The sequence below is a fragment of the Neophocaena asiaeorientalis genome, unplaced genomic scaffold (genome assembly GCF_003031525.2).
Source record: "Neophocaena asiaeorientalis asiaeorientalis breed wild unplaced genomic scaffold, Neophocaena_asiaeorientalis_V1.1 scaffold373, whole genome shotgun sequence".
Lineage (NCBI taxonomy): Eukaryota > Metazoa > Chordata > Mammalia > Artiodactyla > Phocoenidae > Neophocaena > Neophocaena asiaeorientalis.
This window is the reverse complement of record NW_020172993.1, coordinates 976,685-998,064: the sequence shown is the minus strand read 5'-3', so window position 1 is coordinate 998,064 and position 21,380 is coordinate 976,685. Positions and strand designations below refer to the sequence as shown.

Sequence of the window (21,380 nt, the reverse complement as noted above, 5' to 3'; positions counted from 1 at the left end):
GACTCAGCACATCTTTACAGAACTGAGAGATTTGGCAGCTTGTACAGAAAGCAGGGTTAAGAGGTTTAAATGATTCAAACATAAATCAGACTGTGCTTTCTCAACCTGCAATCTGTTTTACCTGGTCATATTTTCTATAAGATTTCCAAAATAATCTTTATTTTCATATTCCATGCACAGTGTTTTTGCTTCTTCTTCTGATAACACTATTTGTCTCTGCATCAGTATTTTAAAGCCTTCATCTTGAATAATATTCAAAACATCCTCTAAATAAAAAGTCATAATAAGCTTTAAAGTGCTAGATTATTGGTTATACACACAATACAGACTGTATTATCATGAGGACATAGAATGCATTTCATTCTCATGTGAAATTTAAGTTTATAAAAATAGCTTATTAGATTTTAATTTAAGGTGAATAATATTCTTAACATATCAAATTTATGATGCCATTTCCAATTTTTCAGTGGACCAAAATCTATAAGTTTGGGGATGGGGGATTTATATAAAAAAAAATTGTATAGTCAGATAAGTTTTATTTCACACATAAAGTTAATATTAATGACGTTCTCGGATGTGCTAGGGCTCAGAAAACAAAATAATTAAGTATTCTTTTTTTTTTTAAGAAAGTGAGCTTCTAATAAATCCAGCAAAAACTAAGAACAGACAAATAGAGCACATTATGAATGGGAAATAGGTACAATTACCCACCGTGGTATTAAAACAGTTTTTGGTGGGTGTCCTAGGCTAGTACGTTTGAAGGTAAAGAAAAGAATTTCAAAAGAAGTATAAATTGCCATTCAATGATCCAAGAAGTTTTAAAAACTGGAAGATAGGTAACAATGGAAGAAATTTTAAAACTTGTCTAAAAGCCTACTTGTCCCCCCAAATGACGGATCAGCTTAGGTAGCTTAATTAATAAATTTTAAGTTATGTACAGTTCATCTGACACTTAAAACTCTCCCAGTGTGCTTAACATCAAGAAAAGTTAGAATAATCCTGACACAATACCTGGGAAAGATTAAAGAACAATATTTTAACTGAAATAAATATTATCAGACCAACTCCAATAGCATGGTATACACATGAGCTATGAAAGTTTATTCACAGAACCCAGGGGAGGATGAACATTTGAAAATCTGTTATAATCATATCAATAGGTCAGCAGGTCAAAGGAGAAAAAATATTTCATGTTCATCTCAGTAAATAACGAAAAAGCATTGGATTACATTCAAAATCGTTTTGTATCATGTGGCAGATAGAAAGATTTTGGAATATAGAGATTTTTGCCTAAACTCTAAAGCCAACATCATAATTGAAAACACTGGAGGCATTAATATCAGTCAGGGTAAAACAAAGGCAAGATGTTCCCCTAATGGCCTTTAATTATTTAACATTTTTCTGGAAGTACTAAGCAATCCATAAAGATAACAAAAAATATATTTTTCTTTTTTATCAATATTTTTTATTGCAGTATAGTTGATTTAAACTGTCGTGTTAATTTCTGCTGTACAGCAAAGTGATTCAGTTATACATATATACATTCATTTTTAATATTGTTTTCTATTATGGATTATAATAGGATAATGAATATAGTTCCCTGTGCTATACAGTAGGGCCTTGTTGTTTATCCATTCTATATATAATAGTTTGCATCTGCTGATCCCAACCTCCCTATCCTTCCCTCCCCCTTGGCAACCACCAGTCTGTTCTCAATGTCCATGATACTGTTTCTGTTTTATAGATAGGTTCATTTGTGTCATATTTTAGATTCCACATATAAGTGATATCATATGCTATTTGTCTTTCTCTTTCTGACTTACTTAGTATGAGAATCTCTAGGTGCATCCATGTTGCTTGCAAATGGCATTCTTTCGTTCTTTTTATGGCTGAGTAGTATCCCATTTTATATATGTACCCCATCTTCTTTATCCATTCATCTGTCGATGGACATTTAGGTTGTTTTCATGTCTTGGCTATTGTAAACAGTGCTGCAATGAACATTGGGGTGCGTGTGTCTTTTTGAATTATAGTTTTGTCTGGATATATGCCCAGGAATGGGATTGCTGGATCATATGGTAGTTCTGTTTTTAGTTTTCTGAGGAACCTCCATACTGTTTTCCACAGTGGCTGCACCAACTTATATTCCCACCAACAGTGTAGGAGGGTTCCCTTTTCTCCACACCCTCTCCAGCGTTGTTATTTGTAGACTTTTATTTTTAATGCTGTAATACGCTACTTTATTCAAAGTGTCATATGGTCATTGTCCTACATAATAATTACTTGACATAATTATCCAGGTATTCAAATACATTGATATTTTATCATAAAATAATTATTTTGGTAGACTCTAATAAAGGTTTTTAAATGATTTTACATATTAGCCAACTTGATCTTTATAATAATCCTACAAGCAGATTAAGTAGGATAACAAAATTGAATGAAATGGGTAACATTACGTTTGCATATAAGCTGTTTGGAAAATTCAAGAGTCTATTTTTAAAAGGTACATAGTATTTAAAAACATAATTCAGTAAGTAAAAATATACAGAAGCCACTGTATTTCTTAAACAGAAAATAAATTTAGGGGGAAAAAGATGTCATTCACTATGGGGAAAAAAACTAGGAATAATCCTGAAAAGAAATAGCACTAAAACAGCAACAACAGCTATGAACAGCTGACCTTTTATTGAGTGAATACTTTGGAGCAAAGAACATTACATATATTACCATATTTAACAGAAAAATAAGATAACAAGGGCTATAATAAAGAAAACTTATATTTGAATAAAAGATGTAATAGAGGAATAGAGGTACACTATATTTCTTGAAAATAAATGAGAATATGGTGATGTCAGTTTTCTTCAAGTTAAATAATCCACATAGACTTTGTTTTAGAATTTCTTGAAGTGACCCAGAATAATTAAATGTCAGTAATCGTCAACATTTACTGAAAAAGAAGAGTGATGAGTTACCACGTAACTACCAAATGGCAAACATAGCAACCTGAAATGATCAGAAACTGAGGTTAAAGTCAAGCAGTGGGCCAGTGGGAGAGTGATATAAAATAACCAACTTCAAATTTTGTTTTCCCCCTTTTTAAATAACACCTTTATGCCATCCTCAAGTATCAGTACGGTTTGCACATCACAGTAGTAATATGTTATTATACTAACAGCTACCACCAAAATTCTTCATAGGAGAAAATTGTATTTGGTTGGGAAAAATTATTTCAACAAATTATTAAGAGTAGAAGGTGAGATCTTTGCAACTTGGTTGAAGGTGGATTTGCTTTGCTTAGAAAAATTGAAAAAAAATTATATTCACTTCGCAGGAACAGGAGTCAGGATTTCGGTGGCAATCCAAACCAATATGAAAGGTGACCAGTATGAAAGCAGAAACTGCTAAATACTACCAAGAGCTGTTGAACAGAGGACAGGCCATTTGAAAGTTGGATTTGGCAGTTTGGAAGTCGTTGGTGAACTTGACTAGGATAGTTCTGGCCAGAAGCTCAGTTGGAGGGGGGTCAGGAGTGGGTGAGGGTCCAGAAGACGATTCGCTGAGCCAGACAACTCCCTGAGAAGTTGCCCATTGCCGAGGAGCAGAGAGACGGGGTATCAGCTGAGGGGGTGTGGGATCCAATGAAGTTTTTCTGGTTTTGTTTTTATTTCACTATGATGTTTATTATCATGTTGGAGCATGTTTCTGTGCTAATAGGGAAAGCTCAGTAGCAAGGGAGGAAGTGATGTTGCAAGAAAAGAAGGGGCAGATGGGTAGAAATGGCACACCTGGACCAAGAAAAGGGCTGGCGTTTTTTTGTTTTTGTTTTTTTTTTGGCCACGCTGCACGGCTTGCGGGATCTTAGTTCCCTGACCAGGGATCAAACCCCAGCCCCCTGCAGTGGAAGCGCAGAGTTCTAACCACTGGACGACCAGGGAAGTCCCAAGGGCTGGCCTTTGATGGATCGTGTACACAGCAGGGTTGCCTCCCCTCCTCTCTGCCAACGACACTGCTTCTTATTTACAGAGGAACCAGGTAGCAGAAGACACACCCCTCAACTTCCTGCCACCAGCGCATCAACTGGATCTGTGTCTGTCCAGCCCTCTTTCCCTCTTGCTATATAGCAGAGAAATCTCTTCTAAGCCCAGTCCTATGCATCTGCTACAGAAATTATTTCCTCCCAACTCTCAGTGACCTTGGCCTGTCCTAATCTTCTCTCTTTTTCTTGTATCTTCAGCTGTTCCTTCTCTGCTGGTTGGTTCCTTCCCGTGAGGCTTTATCTATGATCAGAGTTTTCCAACCTCAAAATAGAATGACAGTTAAAAATCTGTCAAATATTACTTCTTTTTTAAAAAATATAAATCTGATTCTTTTTTTTAAAATTAATTAATTTATTTATTTACTTTTGGCTGTGTTGGGTCTTTGTTTCTGTGAGCGGGTTTTCTCTAGTTGCAGCGAGTGGGGGCCACTCTTCATCGCGGTGCGTGGGCCTCTCACTGTCGCGGCCTCTCTTGTTGCGGAGCACAGGCTCTAGGCGTGCGAGCTTCAGTAGTTGTGGCACGTGGGCTCAGTAGTTGTGGCTCACGGGCTCCAGACACGCAGGCTCAGTAGCTGTGGCTCATGGGCTTTGTTGCTCCGTGGCATGTGGGACCTTCCCAGACCAGGGCTCGAACCTGTGTCCCCTGCATTGGCAGGCAGACTCTCAACCACTGCGCCACCAGGGAAGCCCCAAATATTACTTCTTTAATTCTGGCTTGTTCTGGTTTCATTGTGTATAATCTCCCACTCCAATTTTGAGACTGACTTTTGCTGCAAGCACTCCACTGAAACTACTCAAGGTTCCCCTTTTCCTGGCTAATTCAAACTTGACTTCTTTAGTCTCTGCGTAAACAATGCTTACTCCAAGAAGTTTCATGTAACCGTCTCTGCTTGGCTAAGCCATACTTATCCTTCCACTCAGATACGGGCTGTGTGTCCCACCTATTTGATACCCAGTGAGGCATCTCTTATCATAGCACTTTCCATACTCAGCTGTTATTGCCAATTACTTAGATGTATTTTGCAGCAGATCATTGTACTAGTTGGGATAAAGATTATGCTGTGTAGAAAATTAAACCTAAAACCCTAGTGGCCCAATACATCAGAGATATCACCAATGTTACATGTTCATTATAAAGCTGCCTATAGCAGCTTTATTTATAATAGCCAAAAACTGGAAGTAACTAAGATGTCCTCTAATAGGTAACTAGACAAACTTTGTTATATTCATACAATGTAATGTTATTCAGCTATAAAAAGAAATGAGCCACAAAGGAACTTAAGTGTATATTGTTAAGTGAAGGAAATTCATCACTGTGTGATTCCAAGTGTGTGACATTCAGGAACATGCAAAATTCTAGAAACAGAAGAAAGATCAGAGAGTACCGGGGGTTGGGAAGGAGGAATGGAAGGATGAACAGGAGAAGCACGAGGGACTTTTAGGCAGTGATTCTACCATGTATGATACTGTAAAAGGGATACATGACATGATTTTGTCAAAACCCATAGAATGTACAAAACAAAGAGCAAACCTTAATGTCAACTATGAACTTTAGTTAATAACAATGTATTGTTATTGGTTCATTAGTTATAAAAATGTATCATAATGAGATACTAGTAGAAGAAACTGTTGCAGGGGCAGGCATATGGGAACACTGTACTATCTTTCTTAATTTTTCTGTAAATCAACAGCTACTCTAAAATATATAAAGTCTATTCGTTCGAAAAATATGTACTATCTTTCTTAATTTTTCTGTAAATCAACAGCTACTCTAAAATATATAAAGTCTATTCGTTCAAAGAAATATGTACATATGTACATAGAAATATCCAAAGAAGAGAACTCTAGGCCCAGATAGCTTCACTGGTAAATTCCAGTAAATATTTAAGAAAGATGTAACATCAATTCTACACCATCTCTTCTAGAAAACAGGAGTGACTGCTTTTCATCTCATTTGATGAGGGAGGCCTGCATTACCCATTACCCTAACACCAAAACCAGATAAAGACAAGAAAAGTCCTCAACAAAATATTGAAAATTCAAATCCAGCAGTATGTAAAAAAGGACAATATACAACCACCAAGTGTGATTTATCTGGAGAACGCAAGGCTGGTTCAGTATTCCAAAATCAAAGTAATTGTCATATTATTAAACTCAAGAAAAAAATTTGAGAAAATACAACATCCATTCATGATATTAAAAAAATAAAACCCAACACTCTCCCAAAACTAGGAGTAAAGGGCATATACAGCTAACATTGTACTTAATGGTAAAAGACTGAACGCTTTTACTGTAAGATCAGGAGCAAGGTAACTTGTATAATCTCATCTCTCTTATTCAACATCATACAGGAAGTTCCAGCCAGTCCAATGAGGCAAACAAAAGAAATAAAAGGTGTCCATATTGGAAAGGAAGAGGTAAAACTGTCTCAGTTTGTAGATGATACTATTGTCTACATCGATGGTTCTCAACCCTTCAAGGGTGCATTTAACAACGTCTGGAGATGTTTTTTGGTTTTCACAAATAGGAGGTGAGCAGATGCTACTGACATGTAGTGAGTAGAGGCCAGGGATGTTGCTGAACATCTTCCAGTGCACATGACACAGCCCCTCAACAAAGCATTACCTAGCCCAAAGTGTAAGTAGGTCTGAAGTTCAGAAACCGTGGTCTACATAGGAATTCCCAAGGAAACTATGTCAAAGCTCCTAGAACTAAGTAGTTTAGTGAGTCAGAGAATACCAGGTCAACATACAAATATCAATTGTATTTCCATACACTAGATATAAAAAAGAATTAATAGTGTGCATTTATGGTTTGTGTTCTTGCTCTACTCTGTGAATATGGGATGAAGTTAAAAATAACTAGCACTTTTTAAGTGCCAGGCACTTTATTTATGTTTTCTCACTTTAATCTTCTGAATTTAAGCATGAAGAAATAGACTTGGTAAAGTATCCTTTTTCAAATCACACTATTAATGAGGGCTTTACCCAAGCTTTGAACTAAGGCATTTCACACATGAATGCTTCTAATCTTTATTATGTAATAATTCTTGCCCTGTTAAAATCTACCCTGACAAATTCCTAGGTTAGAAAACACTTTCTGAATACTTTAATTACAAAAATGTTTTATTCTTTTTATTGAGAAATTAGTCAATTAGTGTTAACTAAATTTCTTACTTCAAGTGCTTTTTCTTAAATTTTAAATTTCAAACTCGTATCTTTTTTTTTTTTTTTTTTTTTTTTTGCGGTACGCGGGCCTCTCACTGTTGTGGCCTCTCCCGCTGCGGAGCACAGGCTCCGGACGCGCAGGCTCAGCGGCCATGGCTCACGGGCCCAGCCGCTCCGCGGCACGTGGGATCTTCCCGGACCGGGGCACGAACCCGTGTCCCCTGCATCGGCAGGCGGACTCTCAACCACCGCGCCACCAGGGAAGCCCTCGTATCTTTTAATATAATTATACTAGAGCTTATTCAAATCCCATGTACAAAGTAGTTAAACAATTTATACTTTATTCCTTACCTTTCCTTTCGTTAAAGAGGGCTGGTCGAAGTAATGCCAGTATCTTTTCTAATTTTATGCCTTTAATTTTTTTAAAATCAGGGATGAAGACATCAATAAACTTAGTATTACTTATATTCTCTTCAACATCACAAAACTGAGATATTTGTTGTCTTTCTAGGTATTCTTGGAAACTGTTGAAATCCAAAATGTAATTATAAACTGAAGTTTAATAATCATGCCAGAAAATTAAAATTGATAATATGTTCACAAATAAATTAGAGTTTAGTAAAACAAATAAAAATTGAATTTCACATAAAGGTAAGTTATATCTCTCTATCACATCAAAGAATATGTATTTAGTTCCACCATTATTGAACCAATCCAAAAATCAGTTACATGAAATCATGTATGTTTGATTTCATGAGAGGATTTTAAGGAGACCAAAATAAAATATGTTAAAAAATTTTTTTCTTTCCTCTATGTAAAGCTTTCCAGATAGTTTCTATTTTTCCTTTTAATTTTGTCTGTGAATCAAGGCTAATTTAGGAATACATTTCATGTTTTCAAATAGATAAGACATTTGGATCATTTTATTATTTATTTCCAACTTTATTGGATTATAATCAGCAAATGCATGCGGTGAGATCTTAATTTTTAAAAATTTGTTAAGGTTTTCTTTGTAAACAAAGCAAATTTATTTGTGGGATTTGAGGTTATATATTCATATTTCATATATTATAGATCATTTATTATACACAATTATGGAATATGTATTTGCCATCCCTATATACCCTTGCTTTTTTGCCTGCTGTGTATTGAGATCTCTGACCATAAAGTTATTTTTATCCAGTTCTCCTTGTTTTTCTGGTACTTGTATCTTTATGTAATCTATGTTGTTTGGGGCATACATTTTTTGACTACTCTATCTTCTTCATAAATGTTTTCTTATACATCATGTCCTTCTTTATCAAGTTTACCACTTTTAATGTTCAATTCTAATACTTTATTTTTCCTGGCTAATTTTTTTACCATTCTTTTATTTTTTTAAATTTTTCTTTGTCTCTTCTAAGTAGAATGTAGATGAGTACAGTTTTTAAAACTTTTTATTTTGAAAAAATATAAATTGACAGAAAAATTGCAAGATCAGGATAATGAACTTTAGATTCAACAGCTGTCAGCATTTTGTCACATTTGTTCTTTCTCTTTCTCTCTCATCCCCCAATGAGAGTGTGTGTGTCTGTGTGTGTGTTTTGGCTTAACCATTTAAGAAAAGACTGCAGATATTTTCACCGTTCACCCTCCTAAATACCTCAGGAAAGCTTACACTGATATAAGACTATTATCTCATGAACAGTCCATATTCAACTTTCAGCAATTTTATAATACTCTCCTATCGATAGTAATTTTTCCTAATCCTGGATCATACATTGCATGCAGTTGCCTGAAGTGCCTGGGCTTCTTCAACCTCTAACAATGGCTCAGTCTTCCTTGTCTTTTCTTTTTAATTTCTTTTTTTTTTTTTTAACATCTTTATTGGAGTATAATTGCTTTACAATGGTGTGTTAGTTTCTGCTTGATAACAAAGTGAATCAGCTATAGATATACATACATCCCCATATCTCCTCCCTCTTGCGTCTTGTCTTTTATGATACTGATATTTTGAAGACTCCAGGCCAGTTGCTTTGTACAATAGGCGTCTCATTTTGGATGGTTTCAAACTATGGAATGGCCCCATAGTTTCCTATTACATTCTGAGTATGATACTTTGGGAATACCACACCAGTATACATCACAATAGGAGGTACAGACTGTCAGTTTTTCCCATTATTGGTGATATTAACATGGTCAGAGTGGTATCCCCCAGTTTTCTCCATTGAAAAGCTACAATTTCCACTTTGTAGATAATAAGAAATCTGAAAGGACACTATTTGAAAATGCATATATTATTCATACAGTGGATTTAGCACCCACTGATGATTTTTGTCTGCATCAATTATTATTATATGGTTTTTAATTTAGTTTGTTTTTGACCTTAATCTGGTAATCTCTACATTTGACAGGATAGTTAACCTTCTCGTATTTAGTATAACAGCCATATACCTGACTATATTCCTTCCATCTTACTTTATATCTACTCTTTATTCTACATGAGAGTTTATGTCCTTGATCCTTTAGGTTCTGGATCTACTTTAAAAAATGGCAGGTGGAAGTTTACAGCACCTGTTAGGCCATGTCTGCAGAAAAAGAGCTGTGAAAACTGATTCCCAGGAAAACATGCTCCCTACCACTTCGTGCGGCCTGCTTGGGTCGATGCTCAGGATAAACACAGGCCAAAGGAAAAGAGGATGTCCATTAAAAGGAAAATACTGCAGACTTTGCAAAATAACATCAACACATCTCATTCCACCCCAATCCCGCCAAGTGCTTAAATTGTTCATCTTATTATGTGCATATTGAAAAACTGGAGACACCTGCTTCCAAAAGTTGGATGCAGTAGACACCTACCTGAATAACAGCACCAATGGAACACTGACTCCTCTTATGCCAGCTGTGTAAATAGTGTTTCACAGAATAATTTTGTTAAAAAACGGCTCAAAAATTCTGGTATGAAATCTGGTATCTTTTTGAGCCCAACACTTCCCACCCAAACCTGCTCTCTAACCACTAAGTATCATTTTCCCTTAAAACTCACAGAGTAACTACACTGTTTACAAAGCCCTTTGTCAGCAGTTGATTTACCCTATGAGTTGTTCTATCCCACTTCAAACTGGAAATTAATGATATTAGGGTCTCCCTGCTACCTAAAAATTATGACATCGCTAGGGACCAGCAGATGGACCTACTCAAGAAAAGCCACTATAACTTATTAATAAGACAGCAAGGAAAGTTCCAGAGATGCTCAGCCTAAACATGCAATGGAGGTGGGCTACCCAGAAGGGGGAGACACACATCACGAAGCCTCAGGACTCAGCTACTCTGAACTTGGTCCTGCTCACCCCCCTTTCTTTCAGACATGGCTCTGTTAATTCATGGGGTGAGCACTGGAGTTTCTGCATCTTCAGAGGAATAAAAGGCACAAATGGCAAGCGCATAAAACCAACAGTCTGTAAATGACTTATGTTCACTTTCGTATATTTACAAACCGTTAACAAAAATATACAACTGTTTAGTTGTTAGCAATTTCTCACCACTCACTCACTGCCTTGAGTAAAAGGGCAGAGTACTTTGGTGTCTCTATAGGACACGGAGAGGCAGAACTGGCATGTGGAGAGATGGGAGAGGGGGCTGGCTTGGGAGGGACTAGGCCTGGTCCCGTTCTACCCCAGGAGGCCAGACTGGTGCGCCCAGCATTAGAGAGACAAATGGGAAATTCTTCCCTTTGTAATCCTCTTGACATAAACTTTGAGGGCAACTCCAGCTTTGTTGAATATATAAAATTTTAGACTGGAAGGAATAGTTGTAGCTTCGACATAAAGATGTTTGTCCTTTTTTTCTTTTTGGCCATGCAGTACAGCATGCAGGAATCCTAGTTCCCTGACCAGGGATCAAACCCGTGACCCCTGCAGTGGAAGCACGGAGTCTTAACCAGATGGACCACCAGGGAAGTCCCTGAAGATGTTTGTCTTTAGATTTGTGATATTTGGACATTACACTCCATTACCTACTAACACATTGTAAACAATTCATTTCCTGGTCTGGAACTACCTTTCCCTCTTCAGCTTCATCCCCGAGGACTTGGCCGTCTTCTCGTGGTCATCCCACGGTTCTTTAGATTCCGTCTCAGAATTAGATTCACTTTCATCCCAGGAAGGCCATTTTTCCTTTCCTTGCGATACAACTAGAATATAGCTTAGGCCACTTGTCATAAAAGAAACAAAATCTTCAAAGTCAGGCTACAAAATAAAATAAAATAAAATAATATTATTAGGCTCCCCAAATGGATAGAGTACAATGGTGGCCCCTACCCAAGTCAAGGACATCTTCCCCTTCATGATCACTGGGCAAGAGAAAGTTACACACAATCCTCTTGTTAACAAACACATCTGTGAAGGACAGAAGTTCACAGCTGGCAGGGACTGATCTTAAAGATAGTCTAATAACTACTCTCAAACTGCCGGATGCTTCCAGATCATCTGGAGGGCTTGCTAAAACACAAATTTCTGGTGTCCAGCTCCAGACTCTACGACTCAGTAGGTTTAGGGTGCCCGGGAATTGGATTTTCTCAGAAGTTCCCAGGTGATGCTCATGTAGCTGGTCCAACCCTTTCCCGGGGCCAAGAGAGATTGTCTGAGCGGCGCGGCTAGTTTATAAAGTGCCGCTCAGTAGAACTTTCTGTGACGACCAGCATGTTCTGTGTTCTCCAGCATATGTAACCACAGGCAGCTGCTGAGCACTGAAATGTGACTACCGCCACTTGACTCCGAATTTTTAACTTCATTTAATTTTAATGAATTTAAGTTCAAATGGCCGCATGTATCTAATGGCTACCATGTTAAACAGTGCATTTCTAGAAGTCTCCTGATGCCCCCAAGCCATTGCACTTTCTAACACGAAGCTCTGCCCCCAGGCAAAAGAGAATCTAAAAAATAGCTTGACAGAAAGGATGTACCTTTAAGTAAAGAAAGGATTAAAGCTTTCCTGTGAAGTTTCCCACAGGCAGCCTTCAACCTGGGATAAGGACCTACAGGAAAGGCCTGGATATTCATATCCTGAGGGCTGATGCGGGGAGTCTTAGAGGACATAGCATAAAGAGATCTTCGCTCCAACAAAACACAATCAGAGCATCCACTTTTGCCTGGCTGCCTCTATTTCTACTGGAGATTTCTCCATAGTCCCCATCTTTGGATTAACCAGGATATGGACACCAACAGGGACACCTAGAGCTTACTTGGTTGGTCAGACTCATTCGTTTTTCTATAATGAGGATCTTAAACTTACAGGAATCCACTGTATTTGACAACACAATGGCTTTTTTAACTTTCTTACCTGGTCTGTTATTCGGCTGTAGAAGTACCTCACTTGTTCTTCAGTGAGCAGTTTCTTATCCTCTGCTTCTATGACAAATTCTGCATCGATAATCTTCAATTAGAGAGCATGGTCAGGTCCACATGTGTCGTGGGACCACACAGGTCAAACAAGTCAAGGACATTTGTTTCCTAGGCTTAATAAACCCCCCAGATTTGAATGCATTTCATGGTTGTGCCTCAGCACAATCCATGGGACACGAGGTCGGAAGAGGCCCCAAAATATGCAAACAAAGAAGGTCTTTTTCACGCCCCCTAGTATTTAAGTTTTCACGGCTTGAACCAGAGATTCCACAATATTTCTATTATTTAAGTGAATTGTCTCAAGATGAAAAAAGAAAAAAAAAATCTAATTGAATTCCAAGAAAGATACAGTTTTCTGAATCATTCAAAAAGACATACATTTACAGGCACTTCTGAACCATCTATTTTCAAAATTGTTTTCAGTTTCTTCTTTTAAGGCTTTCCTTCGTTAAGTCTGTAACCTGTAATCTAGTATATCTTATTCTGATGGCAACAAAAATGTCCAAATTACAGGGAAGGATAGAATTTAAGATGCAGCCATGCTTTGTCTTAAAATGTTTAAATTTAATGACAAATTCAGTGTGCATGTCACCCAAGTATAGCAATGTATAAAATGGACCATCTGCTTTATAGTAGTTTAATTGTTGCTGCTTTGGCTGAAGAAAGAATGCATGATGGGAAGTTCATCAAGAGATACCCAGCCCATCCTGACATGGTTCCCCATGTGACCTCCTCTGTAGCACATGCAACATTCTTACAAATTTCAATACAATTTTGTTGTTTCAACACAACATCTTTGTTCAGGGGTCAGCAAACCACAGCCCACAGTCAAAACCTGGCCTGCCACCGTTTTTGGAAACAAAGTTTACTGGAACACAGCCATGGCCATTTGTTTATCTACTGTCTAATGCTGCTCTCTCGATAATGATGGCAGAGTTAAACTGCTGTGACAGAGATCACATGCCCCACAAACCTGAAAATAGTTACTGTCTGGCTCTTTATAGGAAAAGTCTGCTGACCTTTGGATTAGAAAGCAATTTTGCTCTAAAAATTTTTTATTGGGGCTCTAAAAGCAAAACCTTAAATGCTTCCTTAGGTTATCATGTATCTAAAAAGGACCATACGTTTGTGACAACACACAGGGAATAAAGCAAGCTGATGTGACCTTAAACAAGTCTGCACTGCTAACAACTAAACACAAGAAATCTGTTACAATCCAATGCAAGAACTGTAATTTTTATCATTTATATTGGATGCTGGTAGAGCAGAGTTATTTAAACAAGGATGTTGAATAGGTCTAGCCTTTGTAAGACAAAATATTCAAAGAAGACAAAACATTCATTCACATGAACCAGAAGTTCATTATATTCTGTTTTTCTCTAAATAATAAGCTTGTCTCCAAATTGAAGATTAAGGGATTGTTCTTTTGCAGTTAATTTAACAATTAATTTTACAATTAATTTAAACTATTCTTGGGGAAATATCACTTACTTTTTCTTTAATTTCTTGAACTTTTCTAGCAGTCACAGCATTGGGTTTGATAATGGCAATGCTGTATAGTTGGTCTAGGGAAAAGAATAGAAGAATTTCATTTTCTTGGCACAAACTCTAGAGAATGAAGGATTTGGCAATTAGAAATGTAAACTACTAATGTCCAGTGAATTTTTGTCCATCAACAGCTTTGTTATTATGGCATTGCAACTACCAAAGAGTTTCTACTTAGAATCAAAGTAGAGTTCCTATATTTGCATGCAGGAGAAACATTCACAAGAGTTTGTAGTCAGTAGGCCGAAAAAGAAAGAGTAGGTGGGCACTAGTTTTATTTTATTTTATTTTATTCTATTCTATTCTACTCTACTCTACTTTTTCTATTCTATTGCCATATCACACAGCTTGTGGGATCTTAGTTCCCCGACCAGGGATTGAACCCGGGCCCTCAGCAGTGAGAGCACAGAGTCCTACTAACCACGGGACCGCCAGGGAATTCCCGGCACTAGTTATTTTAATACAATTCACGTGCATTAGAATTGCACCCATGATCCATCCAGCTCAGTATCACTAGTGACGACAGTTTCAGTGCAAGCAAACATTACAAACCGATGGCTGTACCATCTATGAATTTATCCACATTTATCTACACATTCTGATGATGAGCTTTTAGTGCAGAATAGCTCACTGAGCAAGCAGTTTGCCTCTGTTCCCTCCAGGGTATGAACACACACTAACACGCCCACTCCGACAATCCAATGAAGGCAGGAAGTTGTCCATCTTAGAGTAAACCAGGAGTGTGGGTCATCAAGGAAGAAATTATTTTTACAAGTTTCTGGAAGATGATGAAGGATGAAATAAGAGGAAACTGCTGTCCAGATTACTCACAGGGCACAGGAGCCCCTGATCGAGGGTAACCTCTGAAGGCAAGGCACAGAGACCAAAGGCAAGGCAAGGGGAGGAAAAGAGATTGCTTTTTTTATTTTTTTTTTTTGCGGTACGCGGGCCTCTCACTGCGTGACCTCTCCCGTTGCGGAGCACAGGCCCCAGACGCGCAGGCTCAGCGGCCATGGCTCACGGGCCCAGCCGCTCTGCGGCATGTGGGATCTTCCCGGACCGGGGCACGAACCCGTGTCCCCTGCATCGGCAGGCGGACTCTTCAACCACTGCGCCACCGGGGAAGCCCGAGATTGCTTTTTAAGCTGAATCCAGTATCGCACAAATCATCATTGATGCTACCAGTCATTTATCAATTAACACTGGTGTCACTACCAGCTTTGTGCTGCAAGTGATGCCGTAATGAGCATCCATGTACACAATTTCCCTCACTATTACTTTAAAGTAGATTTACTTACCAACACTTTCATAGCTTGCTTCCCCAGCATCCTCTGAATCTGAGTCTACAAACATAATTTCATGATACTATGGAAAAGGAATGGAAATAAAACAGTTACATTTTAATACGATAGTGAAAGAGTTTTTAGAAATTTTGTTTTTAATCAGTATTTATAATCCAAGGGATAGAAAGTAAAGTGGAAATGTGCCTGCATTTATCTAACACTACTTTTCCCCAACCTTCCCACTAAAATAAAATTAGGAATAAACAGAGTGGGCAGACGATGAGAAATAACGCATATATATGCTGTATGGAAAATGCTTAAAAACAAAATGTTTAAAACTTAAGAGCACAAGGAATAAAATAAGAAAGAAGCAGAGATTAACAAGTAAGAAAGCAATAAACATATAATTATTATGGTAAAGATTGAAAGGGCATTTGTACGCTTCAAGATCCATTCCTGACCATTGCCCTTAGTAAATTAGGAACAGAGGGCTTCCCTGGTGGTGCAGTGGTTGGGAGGAACAGAAAGATACTTCCTTAACTTATGAAAAAAAAAAAAAAAAAGCCTTTCTCAAAACAATAGCCAATTTCCTACTATAGAGTAAAACACTAGGAAGGATGGGGGATTCTTAATTTCTGGAGAAGTCCTGAAAGTGCTTCTGTGATTCTGTAAACAACCTGAAAGGTTTATATATTTACATATATACATTTCAGGGGCAAGAGATTTGCAGAATTTCAGATTCTCAATGGAATATAGACCCAAAAATGTTTGGAAGTAACTACACTGAAAGCATTCACTCCTATTATAGTCAGAAATAAGATAATTATGCCAGCTATAACTTCAAAGTGACCTGCCTTGTATTTATTGGACCTGCCCTGACAAACAGGGCAGCAACTAACCACATAATGCTGTATTTGAGCACCTGAAATGAGGTTAGTCCAAATTAAGATGCGCTGTAAATTAAAAATACACAGCACATTCCAAAAATTTAGTTTGAAAAAATAAATCTGGAATACCTTATATTTTACATTGAGTACATATATTTTTAAACATTTTATTGACGTATAGTTGATATACAATGTTGTGTTTAATTTCTACTGTACGTCAAAGTGACTCAGTTATACATATATATATATAACATTATTTTTTCATATTCTTTTCCATTATGGTTTATCATAGGATATTGAGTATAGATCTCTGTGCTATTCGGTGGGACCTTGTTGTGTATCCATTCTATATATAATAGTTTGTATCTGCTAATCCGAAGCTCCCAATCCATCCCTCCCCGCAGCCCCTTGGCAACCACAAGTCTGTTCTCTGTGAGTCTGTTTTTGTTTCGTAGATATGTTCATTTGTGTCATATTTTAGGTTATACATATAAGTGATACCATATGCTACTTGTCTTTCTCTTTCTGACTTACTTCACGTAGTATGAAAATCTCTAGTTGCTGCAAACGGCATTAATTCATTCTTTTTAATGTCTGAGTAGTATTCCATTGTATATATGTACCACATCTTCTTTATCCATTCATCTGTCAATGGACATTTAGGTTGTTTCCATGTCTTGGCTATTGTAAATAGTGCTGCAGTGAACATAGGGGTGCATGTATCTTTTTGAATTATAGTTTTGTCTGGGTATATGCCCAGGAGTGGGAGTGCTGGATCATATGGTAGCTCTTTTTAAGGAACCTCCATACTGTTTTCCCCAGTGGCTGCACCAATTTACATTCCTACCAACAGTATAGGAGGGTTCCCTTTTCTCCACACCCTCAACAGCATTTATTATTTGTAGATTTTTTTTTTTTTTGTAGATTTTTTTAATGATCACCATTCTGTCCAGCGTGAGGTGGTATCTTATTGTAGTTTTGATTTGCATTTCTCTAGTAATCTAAAAACTGAGCATCTTTTCAGGTGCCTGTTAGGCCTCTATGTGTCTTGTTTAGAGAAATGTCTATTTAGGTCTTCTGCCCATTTTTTGACTGGGTTGTTTGTTTTTTGTTATTAAACTGTAGGAGCTGTTTATATATTTTGGAAATTAAGCCCTTGCTGGTCACATCATTTGCAAATATTTTCTCCCAGTCCATAGGTTGTCTTTTCGTTTTGTTTATGGTTTCCTTCACTGTGCAAAAGCTTATAAGTTATATTGAGTACATCTTTAAATGGCAATCTTTTTAATATACTGGATGTAAGAAAAGATGTTTTAAAAATTAATTTCACCTGTTTCTTTTTTTATTATTTTCAGTTGACTAGTAGAATATTATAAATTACGTATGTGGCTCACATCGTGGCTTGTATTTTATTACTATTACTGCGCTAGACAAGGCAATTGATAAGAAAACTAAATAATAGAAGTGTCCAACAAAATGGAGTAATATAAAATAAACATAAGATATTAATAAATTTCTTACATACCCACTATTATTCATGAAAACAGGATGTCATTCTGCAGGAACAACAATAAAGCCACGTACAGAGCGCACATAGAGAAAGCTGGGTACAGTATAGCAATTAGAAGAATGTGTTTAAAAGTCGTTCTGCCTGACTTCAAATTCTGCTTTTACCTCCTACTAGTTGCCTGTTTCTAAGGAAAGGACATAATGTTTTTAAGCCAGTCTTATCGTTCATAAATACTTCATAAGCTTTCTCCAGGTTCATATTCGAGATGACAACATAGAAGGCTCCTGAACTCACTTCCTCCCTCAGACATACCAAACCTACAGCTGCTTGTGGAACAGCTCCCAACTGAGTGACTCCTGCATATCAGACAAGTGAGAAAAGAACACATACCGAATGGGGTAGGAGAGGCTGAGTCACAGTCTCGCCATAAACTCCATCCCCGGCACAGCAACATACAATTGAGAGGGAGCTCACAACTCCCAGCATCTCCCTGAGGACTGAAGGGCTTGAACCCAACATCTAGTGACCTAAGACTTCCAGCTGAGAGATGGGGCCCCCAGATGCCTGGCTGTAAAAGCCCTGGGGCTTGCATCCAGACTATAGTAAACTGAGCTCTGAACAGGCTTGGCTTGTGCTGGACTCCCTGTGGCTATCCCCCCAGGGCTCAATGCAGGGGCCTATTTGCAAATCTGATAAGCTGTAGCCTGAGGGTCAGGCTTCTAATTTAACACAGGTCTAGGGGCTAACAGCAATCCTTTCCAGAGACCAGGGAAGCCAGCAGGGGCCATCTTCATGCTCTCCCTCTGCCCCGCTCCAGGTCACTAGTGTCTTTGTGAAGATAGCCTGTGTGCACATCTGGTACCCTGGCTTTTGTGGCTGTTACTCCAAGGACACAGCACTTGATAGCCCGGCTCTGGCCCCCAGCAGGGCTGGTGTCCCTGGGTTCAGTAGAACCAGCAATGGATAAACCATCCAGACAGAAAATCAGTAAAGAAACATTGGACATGTTAGACTAGATGGATTAAACAGATATATCCCGAACATTCTATCCAAAAGCAGCAGAATACACATTCTTCTCAAGCACACATGGAACGTTCTCCAGGACAGATCATATGTTAGGCCACAAAACATTTAAGTAGATTGAAATCATATCAAGCATCTTTTCTAACCACAATGGTCTGGAACTAGAAATCAATTAAAAGAAGACAACTGGAAAATTCACGATGTGGAGATTAAATAACATGCTACCGAGCAACCAGTGGGTCAAATTAGAAATCAAAAGAGACATAAAAAATCTAGAGATGAATGAAAATGGAATTACAGCATATCTAAACTTATGGAATGTAACAAAAGTGTTCTAAGAGTGAAGTTCATAGCCTATATTAAGAAAAGAGAAGGATCTCAAATAAACAACCTAACTTTACACTTTAAGACACTAGAAAAAACAAACAAACAAAAATGAAGCCAAAGTCAGCAGATGAAGGAAATAAAGATCAGAACAGAAATAAATAAAAGAGAGACTAAAAAGACAATAGAAAAAAAAATCAATGAAACTAAGAGCTGGTTTTTGAAAAAATAAACAAAACAGAACTTTAGCTAGACTGTGAGGAAAAAAAAAGAGAGAGAAGACTCCAATAAACAAAATTGGAAATGAAAGAGGAGACATTATAACTGAGAAGACTCCAATAAATAAAATTGGAAATGAAAGAGGAGACATTATAACTGATACCACAGAAACACAAAGGATCTTAAGAGACTATTATGACCAGCTATGAAATCACTCTCTCAAAAAGTTATCTGCCCTCCCATGATCATTGCACCATTATTTACAGTAGCCAAGATATGGAAACAATCTAAGTGTCCATTCATGGATGAATGGATAAATATATGATATATATATATACATGATGAAATACTATTCCTCCATAAAAAAGGAGGAAATCTTGCCATTTGTGACAGCATGGATGGAGCTTGAGGGCATTAATGTGAAATAAGTCAGAGAAAGATAAATACTGCATAATCTCTCTTATATGTGGAATCTGGAAAAAATAACTCATAGGCACAGAGAACAGAATGGTAGCTGCCAGAGATGGAGGGTGATGAGTAGGGGAATTGGGTGAAGGAGGTCAAAAGATACAACTTCCAGTTATAAGATAAATAAGTTCTGGGGGTGTAATATACAGCATGGTGACTATAGGTAATAACGTGTATTGTATATTTTGGAAGTTGCTAAAAGAGTAGATCTTAAAATTTATCATGAAAAAGGTTTTCAGACAAAAATTAACTATGTGACATGAAATGTTAACTAAGTGTAGTAATCATTTCCCAGTATACACATATATCAAATCATTATGTTGTATACCTTAAACTGATAAAATGTTAGTTGTCAATGATATCGATAAAAGTGGGATGTAAAAGATTAAATGAGGATATCTTTCTGAAAATCTTAGCAAACAGTAAGTCCACAATAATTCCTACTTACTATAATTTTCAAAAAGAAGTAGGGGGAGTGGGAAGAGGGAGGGAGGAAGGGAGACGGAGAGAAAGGAAGGGTGAAGGTTCCCTGAAAAACAAGAAAACATGAAAATGTCCTTGGGTGAGAAAAATCACTATTGTAAATGTAAATTCCCCATATTTGTCATTTGTCAGTTTTCCATCAAAATGTTCATTTTTTTTTCCTTAATACTTTTAAAGTACTTTGTACACACTATGGATATTAGCACGTTGATACACAGTGCAAGCTTTTCTCCAAGTTTGCTGCTTTCCTTTTAGATTTTATTCAAACTTTTAAATAATCAAATCTATCCATTTTTTCTTTTTTGATATCTCTGCTTTATACTATACTTACGAGGCCTTTCTCAACCTATGACAAGATAAATGTTTTCCAATATTTTCTTCTAATATTTCATGCTTTGTTTCAACATATTCAGCTCTTTAATTCATCTGAAATTTGTTTATGTATATGGGGAAATAATACAAATCTCTTATACAAATAGTTAACCCAATATTACTAAGTTTGTTTTGTGAGTTTTTTATCCTTTCCTGATGTAAACTGACACTTTTTTATAGTAAATACTTAATAAAAGCTTGAGCCTATACCTTCTCATTATTTCTATTTTTCAGTATTTCTCAGCTAGTCTCTATTTTTTGTTTCTTTTGTTTCTTGTTTTTGTTGTTTTGTGTGCATGTGTGTGTGTTTAAATAACACCAACCACTCCTATTTATCTGCCTATATTTCTGATCACTTTCCTATACGGCTTACTTTCTTATGCTATTATGTTCATATCTCTACATGCTTTATGGTTCATTTCTGAATTTTAAAATATTTTATTATTACACAGGTAATACATTTCACACCCATAGGATCTTATTCTAAGCATCCTGTTAAATAATACTCTATTTTTCATTTGTCAGTCTATCTTGGCCCTCTTTCCATATCAATAAACAGAGCTAGAAGATACTAAATAATATTCCACTGTGTGAATTTGTATAATTTATGACATAAGTTACAGACATTTATGTCATCTATTCACTGTTGCTAGGCATTTAAATTAATTCCAAATTTTTA

The 21,380-nt window shown here is 37.0% G+C and overlaps 2 protein-coding genes across 2 annotated transcripts in view; one reads left to right on the top strand and one right to left on the bottom strand.

Moving 5' to 3' along the window:
* The window catches only part of PNPLA8 (patatin like domain 8, phospholipase A2), a 130,268-nt gene that overhangs the window by 12,984 nt on the left and 95,904 nt on the right, over window positions 1-21,380 (top strand). The window lies entirely within an intron of this gene.
* Window positions 1-21,380, bottom strand: part of NME8 (NME/NM23 family member 8) — a 31,103-nt gene that overhangs the window by 1,586 nt on the left and 8,137 nt on the right. Inside the window, exons 7-12 of the mRNA XM_024742242.1 lie at window positions 15,431-15,497; window positions 14,079-14,152; window positions 12,526-12,618; window positions 11,245-11,432; window positions 7,558-7,730; window positions 122-266 (exon numbers count right to left, since the gene is read on the bottom strand). Of these exons, the coding sequence (XP_024598010.1) occupies window positions 122-266; window positions 7,558-7,730; window positions 11,245-11,432; window positions 12,526-12,618; window positions 14,079-14,152; window positions 15,431-15,497 (740 nt within the window). The remainder of the gene's footprint in view (window positions 1-121; window positions 267-7,557; window positions 7,731-11,244; window positions 11,433-12,525; window positions 12,619-14,078; window positions 14,153-15,430; window positions 15,498-21,380) is intronic.